An 18,595-nucleotide genomic window follows, 5' to 3' on the forward strand; every position below is an offset into this window, starting at 1 on the left:
ATGTGCTTATGGCCATAGTTGGGGAGACTCTGAAATATATGCCAGCTTGATGGGGTGATGGAACCAGACACTGTTTCCCAGCACAGTGATAGAAAAGTTTATAACATAACTTTGTTAAAAGTATTTGAGCAGTAACTTGGAAATGTTACTGTTTCCTAGCCAACAGCACAAGAACCTAAGGGAGGGCAGTGCTTTAAAAGACATTTAAAAAGGGGCACCTGGGTGGCTCAGTGGGTTAAAGCCTCTGCCTTCAGCTCAGGTCATGATCCCAGGGTCCTGGGATCAAGCCCCGCATCGGGCTCTCTGCTCAACAGGGAGCCTGCTTCCTCCTCCCTTTCTCTCTCTTTGCCTCTCTGCCTACTTGTGATCTCTGTCTGTCAAATAAATAAATAAATCTTAAAAAAAAAAGACATTAAAATTATCACCTAGTTTACTCCTCACAAGGACATCTTAGAAAATAGAAATTCACATATCTGAGGGAGCTACAAGTATATTTCTAGTTATTTGAATAATAAATTGCAATAATCCCCCCATGAAAATAATAGGCTTTAATTTAAAAAGTAAGCAATAATGAAATCCTAAATGATTTAGTAGTAGATGAAGAAATGTTGGGAATAAATAGTGTAATTGTGATCAGGACTTTAAGATTCACACTGTGTGTTCTGATCCCTGGACATCAGAATATAAAAGTCTTAAAAATACTAGTTGATGATAATAGTAATAACTACGTTTTGAGAATTTATTTTATTATAATTATTATATTATTCTAAGTGCTTAGAAATCTTATAGTGACCATGTAGGTTTTAAAGGAGGTAATCACATAAACCAGCCTTTGAAATTCTTATTTTCTGTGTGACTCTTTAAAATATTTCTTTGGTCCATTTTTCTCTCACTAATATTTTATTCATCCATCAATTTATTCAATTTATTCAACCAGCATCGTGCATTCCCTCAAGGAACCTGCAATAAAGTTGAGAACAATGATGTAAAAACTGATGTTTATAAAACAATACATTACATGTAATGACAGCCCACTATACTTTTAGAGCTTAGGATCTAGAATCCTACCCTGATGGCTGAATTCTCCCTCTACTGCTTTTCTTTTTCTTTTTATTATTCTTACTCTTTATTATGTTATGTTAGTCACATACAGTATGTCATCAGTTTTTGATATTGTGTTCGAAGATTCATTATTTACATATAACACCGAGTGCTCCATGCAATCCGTGCCCTCCTTAATACCCATCACATACCCATCACCGGGCCAACCCGGCTCTCCGCCACCCTCCCTTCTAAAACCCTCAGTTTGCTTCTTGGAATCCACAGCCTCTACTGCTTTTCTAGCTGTGTTTGGTAAGTCACTTGAGGTCCTGAAGCTTCAGCCTCTTAATTGGTAAATTAATAGTCCCTGCTTCACTGAGAGATTTCGAGAACTAAATTAGATCATACACATAAAACTTTTAGCATTATGCTTGACCCATGGGACACACTCAATAAGAGAATTCAGTAGATTCGGTAAATGAGTGACTTTAATTGGCTATGGAATGACAGTGCGGGAAAAGTCCAGAGTGAATGTCTAGCCTTTATACTCTTTTTCTTGAAATCTTTTATAAAATACTTCCGCCAATATGGGAGACGTAGGAGAAGGAGCTGGCAGGAAGAAATTGGAATTAGGGAAGGAAAACATGAAGTCCGCCTCAGGCTCTACTGGAGGCTGGTGCGTGGGTGAGGGGGAACCTTCGAGGAAGTCAACGGGCATGCGCTGTCTTTCGGTGTCGTCCCCCCTCACCCCCAAGAGTCAACAGCAAGGACAGGCAACTTTGTAACCAAATATAGGTGTGTATGAGGGTGTGTATGTGCATATGATATTTTTAAATAGTTAAGTCCAAAACAAGGAAATACATATACAAATCATTTCAAAACACTTTAAAGTGATGACATTCTTGGGGTGTGTGGTTGGCTCCGTCAGTTAAGTGTCTGACTTTTGGTTTCGGCTCAATTCATGACCTCATGGGTCATGAGATTGAGCCCCTTATTGGGCTCTGTGCTCAGTGTGGACTCTGCTGGAGACTCTCTCTCTCTCTTTCTCCTTTTACCCCTCTGGCCCCCACCCTGTGTGCATGCACACGCTCTCTCTCTCAAATAAATAAATAAATTTTTTTTTTTTAAATGATGGCATTTTTTTAAAGGTTTTATTTATTTGACACAGAGACACAGAGTACAAGTAGGCAGAGTAGCAGGCAGAAGAAGAGGGAGAAACAGGCTCCCCATGGAGCAGGAAGCCCCACATGGGGCTCGATCCCAGGACCCTGACATCATGACCTGAGCTGAAAGCAGCTGCTTAACCCACTGAGCCACCCAGGTGTCCCATGATGGCATTCTTATTCAAAATCTGGACGACTGGAATTTGTGGCTGCAAATATTGTAATGTCCCATTTTCATGTGAAAGAAAACTGAGATAATGCATTAGAGAGTATTTTGGGAAACTGATTTTTCACTATTGATATCCTTTAACTCCAAATTTAAGATCAGTCATAAAGGCAAATTATAAGTATTTAAATCCAATAATTAGATATAGCTCTTTTAAAAAAATCTATCTGTATATTTTTTCCACCAAATAACTACTTACTATATACACTGATGAACAAGGCAGGTTTTTAGAATCCTGCTGCTGAGGAAACAGTGGATGTGTATATATTAAATGCTAATTGTGTGTAAGATTCATGTGGTTGCCTCTTGGACTACAATATAACAATACTTTTAAATGATCTTTACTAAAATGTGGCTCTTACATGTAATTATAAGAAGGTATATTTATTTCAAGCAAATCTAATGAAATATGAACAGTATTTGTAGATTAGTTAAGACACATTATGTTTGATATAATATGCTTCATACTTAATGTTACTATTTTTTTGTGCACTCGTTAATTTGTAATTTTCTTTTTTTTTTTAAAGATTGTATTTATTTATTTGACAGAGAGAGAGATCACAGGTAGGCAGAGAGGCAGGCAGAGAGAGAGGAAGGGAAGCAGGCTCCCTGCTGAGCAGAGAGCCCAATGCGGGACTCGATCCCAGGAACCTGGGATCATGACCTGAGCCGAAGGCAGAGGCTTTAACCCACTGAACCACCCAGGTGCCCCAATTTATAATTTTCATCTTGAAATTTTTTTCCCTAATAACCATCTTTTCCTTCTATTTAATTGAGGACAGAAGTCATAATTTTGTATTAATACTAACAAAACCCTAACTTGAGTGATAGATATGTAAATGTATAAACACCAGTGACAGAAATTTCAGTGGAAGAGTCTGTTCTCAGAAAGAAATGCCACTATTTTACCTAATTTGTAATGCATATTTGAATTTTATCTTGTCCTTTAGAGCACTGGTGTGCTTTGAGCCCAAAAGCTATATCTAAATTGTGAAATTTCTGGAAAGTTTCTTAAAAATAAAAATAATAGCAATAAATTAATGTAGTCTGAAAGTTACTTGGAACTTTTGACTGAGGAGGTCTGTGATTTATTCATTTTGATTACTATAAAAATGTTTATTTAAGGTTCTGAAGTGTTTGTAGTTGAGGAGGGCTCCTTCTTTGGTTGCCATGGCTCTGCCTGATTCCTCCGAGCATGGAACCGACTTAGGCCACCATCTTCTGGAAGAAAATGAAATGGAGCACAGACCCAGAGCATTATTCTGCAGCGGTCCTTGGTCACTGTCTGTCAACTTAGGGAGAAGCATGGATTTGCATAATTGTAGGAGAAACACACCACAGGCGGATGTTTCTATCACTATCCAAACAATTCCACATATTCAAACCCTGCCCGACTCCAGGGTCCCCATCTAGTCTGTTCCAGGACGTTGTGGGACTCCGCAGCTCATTTTGCCACAAACCTCAGCGCCGAGAAGGATCACGCTCTGCCCCTCCGACTCAGGGGTGGGCGGATGAGTTGATTCCAGTCCTTGCGGCACACTGGCCAAAACTTCCTCGCAGGACAGGGTCCCCCTCTGCACACATTTGTAAACTCGCCGCCCCAGTGACTCACAGCCTCCTTGGTTGTCATGACGATATTCCATTACAGGAGCTGATGGATTCCAGAGAGATCGGTGCAGGCCGCCTAAGCAGAGTGGAGTTGCTGGCTCCGGCAGTGAAACAGAACACAAGTGCCAGTGGGTGTGAGCTCGTGGACGCGGAGATGCAGGCCCTGCGCGCCGACTGGAAGCAGTGGGAAGACAGCGTGCTCCGGACGCAGACCAGCCTGGAGGACCTGGTGAGCCAAATGGCCCTTTCGGAGCAGGAGTTCTCGGGCCAGGTGGCTCACCTGGAGCAGGCGCTGGGGCAGTTCAGTGCCCTTCTGTCAACCTGGACCCAGCAGTTAGCCCTCCTGGAAGGCAAGAACACGGATCAGGAGATAGTGGAATGCTGGCAGAAGGGACAAGTAAGTTGGCTTCCTCTTGTCTGTTGGTGGTTATGCGAGCAATTCTGTTTGGTTCTCGCTGTTGCTAAAAAATAAATGAAGTCACAAAATCCTGGCTAACTAAAACCATGCACCCCTCAGACCTAAAAAGAAATAAGTACGTACCTACCTAAATGTTTGAATCGGATTTGTTTCCTTTTCTCCTGAGTCAAACTACTGTAAAACAAGCTGTGAGGGGAAGGAGTTTTGATTTACTGTAGGAGACACGGAGTGTTTGTGCAGACATTTTACTTTCATTCTTATGGTGCAAGAGTCTGTAAGACTGTATTCAGCCATTCAGCCCGATCACTCGCCTGTGGGCAGAGGCATAAGTAGACGGAGAGTCATAGCTGGTTTTCTGCCAGTGAATTATTTCCAACAATTAAATGCTCGAAGTTATAGCTTAAAAGAAGCATTTGGTAATCTCCTAAAGCACAACCATTAGTTTTCACCCTGATTAGCTCTCCTAGGGCTGGTTTTGACAGCCATGCTCGAATTAAGCCGTCAACAGAACTCCTGTGTCATGCTCACGGGTTTTCTTCCAGACTTTGTTTTTTTTTTTTTTTTTTTAAACTAATGGCAGCTCTTTCAGAATATGACTGTAAGAAAGCATAGAGGGGATCATGAAGAAAGAGCAGGAGCTTGAAATCCTTCCTCTTGCTGTAAAATGGTATCTTCAGAACACTGTTATTTGCAGCTTTATAACAGTTGGAACCATGGATGTCCTTAAAAGGAAGTTTCAGTGAAGTAAACTTCTCTGTTTCTATTTATGTTATAATCATTTCAAAATAGTTTCAGCCAGTGAGAAAGTCATGTAGCATTTCCAGCATTGTCTTGTTCTAAATCAAGGATTTCAAACAAATACGGCACACCATGAAATGAAACTTTATTATTATCTCTTTGAGCTACCTTATTTATAATGCTTCTAGCTTATTTTTTTTTTCCTGGTGCCTGTCCCATCTTACAGATTTAAGCACCAGAAAAAAGTGTAGAAAGCAATTCTGTAAAAGGAGACAAGGAAGTTGGTCATTGTTCCATGCGGTCAGTATTATTCACTCTGATAGAAAAAAAGGAAATCAGTTATAATTTTTAAATTCTATTTGATTTCTCTTCCTCTCCCTACCATTAATGTGAGGGACAGTTTTAAAAAGAAAGATTTTGTGGTGTTTAAGTTACAGTAGTATTTTGTGTTATCATTGTTTTTTGGATAGAAACTATTAGTAAAAATGTTTGGTGAGACCTATAAAACATCCACATGATCATGCAAACGTCAATGTGGGTTTTTAGTTTTACTGATAGTTCAAGGATGACAGTGCTCTGCTCAGATCTACTTCCAGGTCTGGCTCCAGAGCTCATTCTTTTGATGACAGTAGTGCATTACCTCTCAATGCTCAGCTTTTCTCTTATTTTTGTTAATACTATAAGAAAGAAATGATAATTATGTGATGGGGTTGTGGTGTTAGCTAATGCTGGGGGGAAGGTAATCATCTTGGAATATATAAATGTATCAAATTAGCACACTCTATACCTTAAACTTATTACAATGTTATATGTCAATTATATCTCAATCAAAGCTGGTAAAAAAAATTAATGTTTAAATGGAGATAACGTCCAATGGAAGTTCCACTGTAACTTCCATTACAGTGAACACATAGGGAAAGTTTTACAAAAGAATGAATTTGTTAGGATCCTTATAGCATCGTTTTGCTGTTGGGGAGGGCTTGACATTGTTGACAATCATAGTAATAGACCTTCACGACTGTTTACTTTCTCTTTTGCAATTAAGTGATGATACCCAAGAAATATTTCAAAATGTTAAAAATGGATCATCTATAAACTATATAGTCGTGATGCAAAAAATCATGTTTTTGGTGTTTGCAAAAGTCATCTCTTAATATCTATTGGGTTATTAGTGTTTGAAATTTAGCCAGTTTCTTAACCTTTATAACCTCTAAGGGGAAAAATGAGTTCTAGGACTTAAACTGAAACAGAAATATATAACCTGATGTTTATATAATGAGACTACTAAAATGCTTTAATTTGTGGTAAAGTTATGGAAGTTTATTTAGTGTAAAATTTTGGTCCAAAGCTTTTTTCTTTGGTATCATCTACCTTATAAATGACTACCTTGATTCTCTGATTTTTTATTTGTTCGCTTGCTTGCTTTTTTACTTTTTTGGTATGTGGTCAAGTTTCTAGAGTTGTAAGTTCTCCCTTAAATAAAAGATACAATGTAGTATGAAATAATAGCTACTAGTTTAGTGTTTGGAGTTTCAGAAAGAAACCTTATAGTTATTATGAATTTTGTGAATAAAAATATCTTGGACTCCCCTAGCCCAGACACTAGGATAAATAATTTTAAAACCAAGAGAGCACCACCCCTCTCTCAGAATCTCAGTCTAGATGGAAAGGCCAGTGAGTTCACAGCCCATGGGGATGCTCGATTGTGATGAGCTGGCGTGTGTGTGTCCTCAAGCGAGGAGCCCTCACGAAGAGGTGGGAGAGAAGGCAGAGTCCTTAGAGAAGTTGCTAGTTGAGCTGAGTCTGGAAGTCTGTTACAAACTGACCAGCTGGGTGAGGTGGAGGGACAGTCCCAGGATCCAAAAGTAGCAAGGAACAAGAAAACACAGAAGAGAAATCTGGAGAACAGGTTTCACATTGAGAGGACATCGTGCCATTCCAGAAAGAAATGACAGATGTCCAAATGGGAGACCAGTCGAGTGCAGAGGGAAAGTCGCTGAAAGAGAGCTAACACAGAACAGACTGCACCTTGTTGTCTCTTGCTTCTTGGCAAGGCCAACATGGAGCTTGGTTTTCTGATTTAGATCAGTGGCAGGACGGTGGAGCCATTTACTGGGATGAGGAATGCAACACAGACCTGGCTTGTTGAGAGGTGTGGTTTTCCTACAAATCTAGGCCATGTCTAGATAAAAATCTGAGAACATGAATAGTAACATCAACACCCATCTGAGTAGTCAATCATCTTCTTGGCTCACCTCAATTAATTTTTTTCTCCCTGTGGCAATACCATTATTTATACAGTTCGGGTGCTGTTGACCTGCTGTTTTCACTAGGCAGACATTTATCCGTGTGCCGGGAATTGTGCGAGCACTTGACATTTGTGATCTCATTTTCTCCCTGTGACAGTCCCGTAAGAGCACGGTGTCCAACTCAGGGGATCTCGGCCTTGGTGTTTTAGAGATGTACTTGTCAAGTCTCAAGACTTTATGTTGGGTTAGATAGTCTCGGTATTGTGATTATTCATGTGTCTCTCTCATCTGTTAAACTGTGAGCTCTTCTAGTTCAGCATTCTTGTCTTCATTCATTTTGGGGAGTCCTGAAATTCGGAAAAATGCTTGGCTCATGGCAGACATTTAGCAAATATTTGATGCCTCTGTGAATAAAACTATGAAATGGATGGATTGCTAGTTAAATCAGACCTATGAGCTAGAAGCTATTTTTAGTGTGTAATACTGTAATATAATGTAATACTATATAATAATCAGTGGCTCTATATATTTTTTAATCCAAAATGAGTATCGCTTTGCTGGGAAATGATTTCTCTCTGCCTTTAAACAATATCCCTATCTTTCAATGGCCTAATCAAACTGGTGTTAAGCAATTAAGTTATTTTCTCTCTCCTTTTTCTTGTTCCACTTTGATTTATTGGACCACATGAGCATTTGATTACTTGGTGACCTTTGATGCTAGAGTGCCTATACATGCCTAGAAAAAGATACAAATAAGCCAGTAGGTCCCCTGAAAATAGGATGCATTTATTTACTGAATCTATTATGCTGGTTCTTCCCTCACTAATAATTTATAATATGATTTATGCACGTGTAGTGTGAGGCTATGGAAACTACCCAATTTAGGTGTTTGTTCCTCTGTCTTATTTCCTAATAGGAGATACTGGATGCCCTACAAAAGTCAGAGCCTAAAACAGAAGATCTTAAATCTCAACTGAATGAACTTTGTCGATTTTCCAGAGATCTGAGTACATACAGTGGAAGAGTTTCTGGCTTGATTAAAGAATATAATTGGTGAGCATGAACCTTATTGGTCTGCAAAAGATTTTTATACAAATAAGCAGCCAGAAGTGTGTTTATTTTAAGGCATGATAAATTGATCATTAACTACGTTGCTAAATGTGACTGCATACGCTAAGAACTGTTGATTCTATCAAACTTTATTTTAATATATATTTTTATCATTTTTCCCCATCCTTTAAACATTTCAAATCCTGGTGTTAGTCTTTGTTTGCAAGCATCCAAGGGCTGTCAGAATAGAGAACAGATTTTACAGCAGCGATTTCGAAGAGCCTTCAAGGATTTCCAGCAGTGGTTGGTTAATGCAAAAATCACTACTGCCAAATGTTTTGATATACCTCAAAATATTAGTGAAGTTTCAGCAAGTCTTCAGAAAATACAGGTAAGAGTTCCTCTAGATCTTTCTATAAGCATATTAAATTTGTGCTTAAGAAACTCAAATTTCAAATAAATCCCTGCCTGAAACAATTAATTTTGCATGTGAAGAGAAACTAGTCCATTTGCCCAAAAACAGGCTATTTTTATATGTTAATAGGGATGTAGGAACTAATAAAAGTCCATATATATGACAAGCACTGTTCCTGAGCACCCTAAGCAGATTTTCTCATTTAATTTTCACAATAACCATATCAGGTATATAAGATTATTATTCCCAATATCTTAGTCATTTAATATATGCAATAAAAATGGTTTCTTTATTCTCTTTGTATCAAGAAATAAGTAGACAATCAATGTATTTGAAAGCATAGAACATTTTATTATGTCTAATCTTAACCATTTTCTTTGTAGGAATTTTTGTCAGAAAGTGAAAATGGACAGCACAAGCTAAACACGATGCTGTCGAAAGGAGAACTTTTGAGTACTGTGTTGCCCAAAGAGAAAGCTGAGGGCATCCAGGCCAAAGTTGCAACCGCCAAAGAAGATTGGAAAAATTTTCATTCAAATCTCCACCAGAAGGAATCTGCCTTAGAGGTATAATATAGCCAGGCACATGGATAAGTTCTCTGTGGTTTGTTGTTGTAGTCATCGTTGTCCATTAAAACCAGACTTTATGTCCAAATATGGTTGCCAATGATTTTGGTCATTCCTCTATGAATACTAATGGGTAACCGGACAACTGTAAGAACCAGCTCGATTTTTGAAGTAGGAACCTCACTGAGGAATTCGAGAGCCTCTTGCCTAGTAGGGGCTGTCATCCTAGGCTTGCAGTATCCCACCAGAAATGATTGGGTTTTGCTCTTAAACTATGTCACTTAGTCATTCATTTGAAATCCCTCAAGTCTGGAAGTCGTTCTAGGAGAATGAACAGAAATATCCATGTTAGACTACAAAATGCTATGGATGATAAAATATATGGCAACTAATGCAGATAGCAAACAGTAGGCTTTTAGAAGTTAAGTATGCAAAGAGCCAATGGTTATGCAAATTTCTTTTATCCAGAGACAACATAAGTTGAATTTATTATAATCATAATTACCGCCATGATGGAACTGTTTGTTTTTTCTTGTGAGATCACCTGTTTTGTGTATCAGCTCTTCTCTTAGAGGAAAATTTAGAGGCATGGAGAGTAATTGTTTCCCTTTCACCCAACACTTCCTGGCAGAATAGATCCTTTATTTGATGATGACCATAATTAATTCAGGATGGGAAAGAATAATAATAGAGAATTAATATCTGGAGAGAGAAAACGTATGTTCCCTCAATTCTTCCTTAGCCCAAGACTGTTGTGATTGTTGTTTGTCATGGCCCCTGTTCTCTCATGGCGGGCATCGTCCATTTACTAGAGAGTGATAACCATTGTGCATTGCCTAGAAATTTACTCATAATCTTAAAGAAATCTAAGTTACTGTAATGTGGCCTGAGTGCTGAAGCATTGATTGTTGAAGGTAGTACATCTAGCGTCGATTGTATGATTACCTGGTCCAAGAGATGTCCAGGAGTGAATGGGCAGGTGAGGATTCACCTGCCTTTATGCCTTTCTTCCCTTCCTTCCCTTTTTTCTCTTTCCTTCCTTCCCTCTCTCCCTTCCCTCCTTCCTTCATTTCTATTAGGAATAAAATAGAAAACAATACGTGCCAGCCACTATGTTAGGGATACAAAAGGGTTAGTCTCTTCCCTTTCCTCAGGGAGTTTACTTTCTAGAGAGTATAGTATATAAAGAGATGATCGCAATGTAATGTAGATACATTCAGGTTATGGGAGTCATTCAGAGAACGATGCAAGTAACTCCACTTGGAGAAACTGAGGCACGGTACAAGAAAGATGTCATTTTAATTGATCCTTGAAGGCTTAACATTCTTTGAATTTGCCAGAGCTGACCTGTGTTTCAGCCAGAAAGATCTGCATATACAAGGCCAGGTGTTGTGAGTGTCAACGATGGAAGACTTTGAGAAATTTGACATCCACGTGGAGTTTTGTGGGAGGAATAAAAAAAATAAGATTGGAAATGAGAATTAGGGAAAAATAGGAAATGTCTTATATACTAAGCAATCTGATCTTGACTTTTATCAGGGTTTTCTTATCTGAACCCCTGAACAACGTTTATGTTCTCAATTTCTCCAAGGATGTAACATGACCCGTACTGTTATACATGCATAGGAATGAGGTTAATTCATTACATAGAATGGATGCTTTAGAATACTAGGGCTTAATTCTCTCTCAAAATCCTACTTGAAAAAGGCTGAGTGAGGAACCTACTGGTCTTCAAGCTGGAGATAAACTTGCTGGAGTGTCAACTGTGAACATAGTGTGGATGAGAATGGGGAAGCTGTGAGACTAGAGAAAGCTTCTCATGATGGTTGAGATGAGAGAGTTGAGGGCCCGAATTAAGGAAATGATGATGGAAAGAGAATTTATCCCTAAGGTAAGACACAACAGGATTTGGTAGTTAATTTCACTGAGGGGCATGGGGAAGAAGGAAAAGCTAAGTGTGAATCTAGTTTCTAGTTTGGAAGATGGCCTGAATGGTGATGCTGTTATCCGAGATGTGAATAGTTTTGGAGGGGATAGCAAAAATTAATTCCATATAATAGATGTTCAGTTAAATGGGCCTGGAAGATATTCAGTAGGTAATGCCAGGAAAGTAGCAGCGACCATGAGTAGCGGTCCAACAGAGAGGGTAGCCGTCCAGCAGCAGGGCCAGTGAACATGGAGCAGAGCAGCACCAGCGTAAGCACTGAACATGCATCAGCGCCTGTAACCCTCATAACTATTCTCGGAGGTACGAACTCCCTTATTTCTGTGTCGAGGATGAGGAAATTAAGGCAAAAGGTGATTACATAATCTGTCAAGTTCTCAGTGCTAGTAAGTGATGGCGACGGGGTCAAACCCAGGCTTTCTGGCTTAAAGTGTTGCATAAATACAGTTCTGTAAATGTGGGGTTTTAAGAGTTAGAGGTGGTCATTGAAACCTTGGGAGAAGTAATTGGAAACACATGCAGAATAAACATTTAATAGGAAGTCTCTACAGCCCTATAGACGGGAAGCGTAGGAGAAATGTTAGGCGTCGTTTGACTTAGTATTAGGCTCTTCTTCCTGCTCCTGGGGCCCCCTGCTCACACCCTTTGTCTTCAGTCCTTACCTAAGGAACCCAACTATCTTGCCTTGGATGTCTAATGCTCTGCTCCTTAACTCTATTTCTTTGTAGAACTAAATTCCTTAAAATGGTCTCCAGTTTGTCCTTGGGGGGCCCCATGAGAATCCACTAGCAGAATGATGGAAACGCCTTGAATTTATGAATTTATTTGATTATTCAACAAATATTTATTTAGCATCTTCCATCTCCCAAGGACTAATCTAAGGTCTGGAGATAATAGCAGATAATACAACAGAAGAGAACCCCTGCCCTCGTGAAGCTTAAATTTTAGTAGAATGCTCTAGGAATTATCCTGGTGTCTTATATTTGTGAAGCACTCTAAGTTTTCCAAAGCATTCCTACAGCTACCCATGTCCCTAAGAGGGGACCATGGCAGGTGTGACTCTCCCACATTGTAGATAGTCTGGGTCAGATACTGATGGAACTGTGAGCTGTTCTCCCACAGGCTCCTGTAGCCCTTGTCACTTAGCTTTTCAGCTAACCTTTGTGGATTATTTCTTTGATAATCCATAAAGCTCTGATTTAAATTTAAGTTTAAATTTAAGTTTAAAAGCCTTTAGTCTGTTCACATGGTAAAATAAATTTCAAATTCTCTTCAGCTTGGCATTTTTATAAGTAATAGTGGATACGGACACCTTTGCCAAAGTTAAATGGCTCTGTATAAAACCTTATCAAATACATTTTACAGCTATTAATGTCTACAAAGTATCTGTGAAAGTAATCACAGCTTCTTATGTAACAAACAGAGAACACTATTTGGGTTTTTTCGGGGGGTATCAGTATAAATTAAAATAAAGAAATTAATTTTTTTTTAAAGATTTTATTTATTAATTTGACAGAGAGAAATCACAAGTACACAGAGAGGCAGCCAGAGAGAGAGAGAGGGAAGCAGGCTCTCTGCCGAGCAGAGAGCCCGATGCGGGACTCGATCCCAGGACTCTGAGATCATGACCTGAGCCGAAGGCAGCGGCTTAACCCACTGAGCCACCCAGGCGCCCCTAAAATAAAGAAATTAATTATTAAATCCTAATAAACATATAAAAACCATATGCTAGTTTTTGTCCCATAAATTAATCAAAATTGACAAAGTGTTAATATTCATTTACATTTCTACAAGGTACCAGTGGTGTGCCATGGGCCCTCCCTTCGTGGAGCTTAGAAGCTAGTGTGGAGACAGGGCATGTCTGCATGAGACGAAAACTCACAAGCCTGCCCAGTCTGTGAAAAAACACATACTGGGGGCACCTGGGTGGCTCAGTGGGTTAAAGCCTCTGCCTTCAGCTCAGGATCGAGCCCCACATTGAGCTCTCTGCTCAACACGGAGCCTGCTTCCTCCTCTCTCTCTACCTGCCTCTCTGCCTACTTGTGATCTCTGTCTGTCAAATAAATAAAATTTAAAAAAAAATTTTAAATTTTAAAAAATTTTAATTTTTTTTTTTTTTAAAAAGCACATACTGACTGATATAAACAGCAAATGTGACAGAAGTTGAGGAGTGGGTGTGAACTCTGGTGTGGGCTGGGTAACGAGGCCAAAGCTCCTTGTTGAAAAACTTGTGCCTAAAAGGATGTTCAGAAATTATACAGGTGCTAGGGTGAGAGTTAGAATGTCCTACACATCGGGAACAAGGAAAGAGGGGAAAGGGCAAGGTGGCCGGACTGTGTGTGCTGGGCTTTCATTGCCAAGTGAAGGTCTTTGCACTTGGTGTTAAGTTTTTTTTTAATCCCTAATGTAATCTAAAACCTCGTAGAATCTAAAGATCCAAATGAAGGACTTTGAAGTAAGTGCTGAGCCTGTGCAGGACTGGCTGAGCAAAACGGAGAAGCTGGTGCAGGAAAGCAGCAATCGCCTGTATGATCTTCCGGCAAAGAGGAGGGAACAGCAAAAGCTCCAGGTAATGACACCCTCCGCCTTCTGGCCACGTCTTCACCCCCATCCTCTGTTCCCCTTGCATTCAGGCGGGCCCCTGGAGTCACGTGCTGCTGTCTGGAGACGGAGTGTACCCCTTCCCGATTTCTGAACAGATTTTAATGTTTTCTGGCTTTCCTTTGAGGTGCGATCTGTTTCCGTCCTGTAGTCTAAGCCGCGTGTAGCCTGGAAATAACAAAGCCGCCGGGGGCACACCCGTCGCTCACCGTGTTTATTTCCGTGTTGTTTGGACCAAAGCTTCGTCCGCGATGTGCTTTTCCCCAGCCTCTTACTAGTAACTTGCTTGTGCTTTTCAGTCTGTCCTTGAGGAAATAAACTGCTACGAGCCTCAGCTCAACAGGCTAAGAGAGAAGGCTCAGCAGCTGTGGGAAGGACAAGCTGCCAGCAAGAGCTTTATGCACAGAGTGTCGCAGCTGTCTGCTCAGTATCTAGCTCTAAGCAATTTAACAAAGGTAACGCCCACCATGTGCTGCGTGGGTGCGTGTGTGTGTGCGTGTGCATGTGCGCGTGTGTGTGTGGCACTGAGGCCGCAGATCTGGAGTCTCGTTAGGGTTGTACAAAGGTGTGCGCAGGGTCAGGAATAAGGTGTGTAAATGTCCTTCCCAACCTTCCAGTCTGAGTCGTGCTTTTGTGCTGCGTCACTGTAGTGTGGTTGTCTGAAAAGAAGCAGGGGTGGTTTCAAAGACTGAAGAGACTTCCAATCTCTACTATTGGAAATATCTTCTTCAATACTGAGGTGGTGTGTTCCCCAAGGCTTTTAGCTTGAAGACTCAAAAGTGTAAACATAAGGCAACATTCAGAGTTTGGGATCTAAACAATCTCAGATTGAATGATTTTAGAAAAACGTGAATTCAAAGCAGTTTAAACTTATTGGATTGAATATAATGAGTTTGGGATCATTTTTAAATCATAGCTGTCAAGAATGTGTTGATTGAGAGTTTCATTTTGGATTCCGGAGTAGAGCTCAAAATCAGCAATGATTTATATCACTGATGAAGTATCTTTTCTAGCAGCTTAGGAAAAAGTACATGGGGCACCCTGGTGAGCTAACTTAGCGCATTCAACAGGCAGAAGGCAGGCTCATCTCGAACTTCTCTGGGCAGGACTACCTTAAGCTTTATGTGGCTTCTAACATTTGTTCCGTAGATTTGTCTTCGGCATTTCAGATCATAGAAAGTAGGGAACCTGCTTTAACACAGCTTCACCTGTTTTGCTGTGGACTTGCTTCTGGTCTGCTGATTTGGATCCTCAAATAGTCTATGTTTATAAATAGTCTATGTTCACACCCATTTTTTTCCTGTGAATAAATTACTTCTTATTTGTCCTCAGAAAAAATGGCATATATCTGAAATTAGAAAGAATTAAGGACGTCTTATTCCTTTGTATTTATCTAGATGTCAAAATCAGTAGATATATCTGTGAATACTTTAAGAGCTGGAAACATAGTCATAAAATCCTCACTAGAGTCAGATATAACCTTTAACTAATAAGTAAAATCATATCTATGGTCCCAATTTTTAAAATTTAGAGCTATTAAGAAATCTCTGATAGTTTCAGAACTGGCTACAAGGTAGGTCATACGGATACAGGGTATCGGTTGAGCCAAATGCGGTATGGGAAAGGTAGAAAATACTCTGATTCTCTTCCAAATGAGGCATTAGGAAGAAATTGTGCTGATTCAAAAAAAAAAAAAAAAACCCACAGTTGCCATAAAAAGAGCAGTGTTTAAAGTGGGGGGCAGTAAATTATCATCGTAATTGTTCTGCTTTTGACGCAGTTATTCCAAAGATGCTCCCCACGTCTCCGATCAATGCAGACGTGCATTGTATCTGTGCAGCTCAGAAACCTATGCCTGATGGCTGTTATTTGAAACCAGTGGTTAGCTTTGTGACTGGAGCATCTGTAGGCAGTAGAGTGGTCATGCACAGCTGGAAAATGATTTCTGTCTTTTCCAGGAGAAAGTGTCGAGATTGGATAGAATTGTTGCGGAGCACAGTCAGTTCTCCCTCGGGATTAAAGAGCTACAAGACTGGCTGACAGACGCTGTTCACATGCTGGAGTCCTACTGTCACCCAACATCCGACAAGAGTGTGCTGGACAGCAGGATGCTCAAGCTGGAGGTGTGCACTTTACAGAGAAATGGGCTCTAATTTCCAGAAGTTGTTTTTCTCACAATGTCTCAAAGCTCTGTCTGTCTCGTGTGATTAAGTCACAGTCTTTCCGCAACAACTCTGAGACGGCTCTGGGGGTGCAACCCTGTTTGCAGAGCATCCCCGAGTCATCTGACCCCAGACATGTCCACTCATAAATGCTTTACAGAAATTAAACTCAAATTGCAACCCAGGGTCGTTACTTGTTTGATATAGGTAAGAGGTGAGTTTCAAATGATATCATAGATAACATTTATTCTTGGAAAATATTTTGATGAAATATTTTTAGAGCAAGATATTTCCCATCTTGGTCAAACTCACTCGTCTGCCTGTATCCTGGTCAATTCTTGGTCAATTCTTCTCTTATCCCAGCATATTAGTTCTCTTTCACATTTGTGATAAAATTCTGCAGTCATTTGCCTGACAGTCGTATGCTGGGCGTCTTGTCGGAGATTAGCCCTCTGTCTTGATTTCAAGGACTCAAAAATGAATGAAATGTGGTCATTGTGCTCGAGGATTTCATGGTCTGGGGCTGGAGGCTGACCCGGAGAAGACAGTAACAGCAGAGAGGCGAGTGCTCACGGTGCTGCAGATAAACGGGAGGAAGAGTGGGGTGTGCAGGAGGGACTTGGTTGGGATTCTGCAGAGCTTTCTCAGAAAACCTCACACTCAGACTGAGATTTGAGAATGGTACCAGCAGAAGCCAAAGCCAAAGAAAACAAAACAGCATGGCGTGGGAGCAATTGCTAGCAGTTCCTTCTTGCCACAACACAAAGTGATGGCAGTGCGGGGCTGACAGTGACTCTAGATGCTGGCAGCATCCGGATTAGGGAGGGGGAGGAACTTTGCTTTTTAAGCGGTAACACCAGCTTTATAACTTTGAATTCAAACTTCTTCTATAGAAAAACAAGAGTGCCTGGGAAGACCTTGAAATGTCTAGATTAATATACAATATCAACTGACATATGTCTTTAGGCTTTTTGTGCCAGAGACCTTAATATTATAAAGCTCTTGATCCTGTGACCTTTGAAAATCCGTGAATTCTGTTGTAGTCGATTTTTCTCTTATCAAAAACCAGTAGCTATGGTGAGCACTGGGTGCTGTATGCAACCGACGAACCACTAAACTCTACCCCTGAAACTTATTTAAAAAAAAAAAAAAAAAAGACTGTTGAGCAGACAAAGAAAACTTGTGGATTAAAATTTCAGTGGAAAGAAGGGATTATACAGAGAAAAACTGAGATCTGAAAAGCCAAGTCCACTCTGAGACAGGCAGGTGACTGGGGACTGGTTACTGACACTCACCAGCAAATGAGTCTCCCAGCTGCCACCCAGGCAGCCCGAGAGATTCATGGCTCAATGCAATCGTATGTCATTCTACTATCTTCAGGAGCTGGGAAAGTTAAAGCCGGATACACTAAACATGCAAATGACAAAGGACTTCTGTATTGGCTCTTATAGGCTCTGTTATCAGTGAAACAGGAAAAAGAGATCCAGATGAAAATGATAGTGACCAGAGGGGAGTCTGTCCTGCAGAATACCTCTCCGGAAGGCATTCGTGCTCTCCAGCAGCAGCTGCAGAGTGTGAAGGATATGTGGGCTTCCCTTTCGTCCGCAGCAATTCGCTGTAAGAGGTAAGGGGGAAAAAAGCCGGCTCCTGCCAAGCCATTACCGAAAGATCAGTATGACAGCACGGTAGAAGACTGCTCCTGGGGTTTTCTTCCCTTCTTTCTTTTCCTTCCTTCCCTTTCTCTCCTCCTTCCTTTCTCTCTCTCTCTCTATCTCTCTCTCTTTTTATTAGAACAAAAGAAACTTACAGGTATAATCTTACATTCAGGTTGGCCTGCCATGCCTATGTTTTAATATAACTCCATGTTTCTTTTTGTTAGTGTTCATTGCTTTAAAAGTCACAAGGTAAAGGTTTCATCACTTCAAGATACATTATTTCAACCAAGTAGTTTACTTGGGAGGTAACCCCAGGGAAATACCAGTAGGGGCTGGAGGAGAGAGACCAGGAAGGAAGGGCCGCTGCTGATCAAGGGAGTGTTCTTGACCAGGTCAGCCCGCGGACAGCTGGAACTGAATCCGGCCGGGCCATGCTGGGAGCCCGTGAAGAACAGGGTCTCAGGGTTCCCCAGCGAGGACTGGGGAACTAGAATGTTTGTAAACAAGTTCCCCCGAGTGTCCGGAGGGCGATGGAGAGCGCTCCCAGGGAGAGCCACCATCCCTGGCACTTCTCACCTGTGTTGCCCTCAAGTTAGGCAGGCACCAGTGAGCAGAGAATGCCCTTGGGCCAGGAGGGCGCGGGGCTGGCGGTGGGCAGTGTGTGCTGCGGGGGTGTGCTTGGAGCGGGAATGTGGGTGGAGCCTCTGCCACCAAACAGCCCAAAGTCTGGGAGTGAAATTAGGCACATGTGATTAATG

The 18,595-nt window shown here is 40.8% G+C and overlaps 1 protein-coding gene across 16 annotated transcripts in view; it reads left to right on the forward strand.

Moving 5' to 3' along the window:
- Positions 1-18,595, forward strand: part of SYNE1 (spectrin repeat containing nuclear envelope protein 1) — a 464,420-nt gene that overhangs the window by 231,021 nt on the left and 214,804 nt on the right. For 15 of the 16 annotated variants that reach the window (XM_013056743.2, XM_013056751.2, XM_013056755.2 and 12 more), the window contains 8 exons: positions 4,079-4,435; positions 8,360-8,496; positions 8,707-8,884; positions 9,292-9,474; positions 13,845-13,988; positions 14,320-14,475; positions 15,979-16,143; positions 17,634-17,806. In XM_013056743.2, the coding sequence (XP_012912197.1) occupies positions 4,079-4,435; positions 8,360-8,496; positions 8,707-8,884; positions 9,292-9,474; positions 13,845-13,988; positions 14,320-14,475; positions 15,979-16,143; positions 17,634-17,806 (1,493 nt within the window). The remainder of the gene's footprint in view (positions 1-4,078; positions 4,436-8,359; positions 8,497-8,706; positions 8,885-9,291; positions 9,475-13,844; positions 13,989-14,319; positions 14,476-15,978; positions 16,144-17,633; positions 17,807-18,595) is intronic. The other variant, XM_013056756.2, reaches the window with a different exon arrangement.

This window comes from Mustela putorius, unplaced genomic scaffold (genome assembly GCF_011764305.1).
Source record: "Mustela putorius furo isolate JIRA1106 unplaced genomic scaffold, ASM1176430v1.1 tig00000450_pilon_pilon_pilon, whole genome shotgun sequence".
Taxonomy (NCBI): domain Eukaryota; kingdom Metazoa; phylum Chordata; class Mammalia; order Carnivora; family Mustelidae; genus Mustela; species Mustela putorius.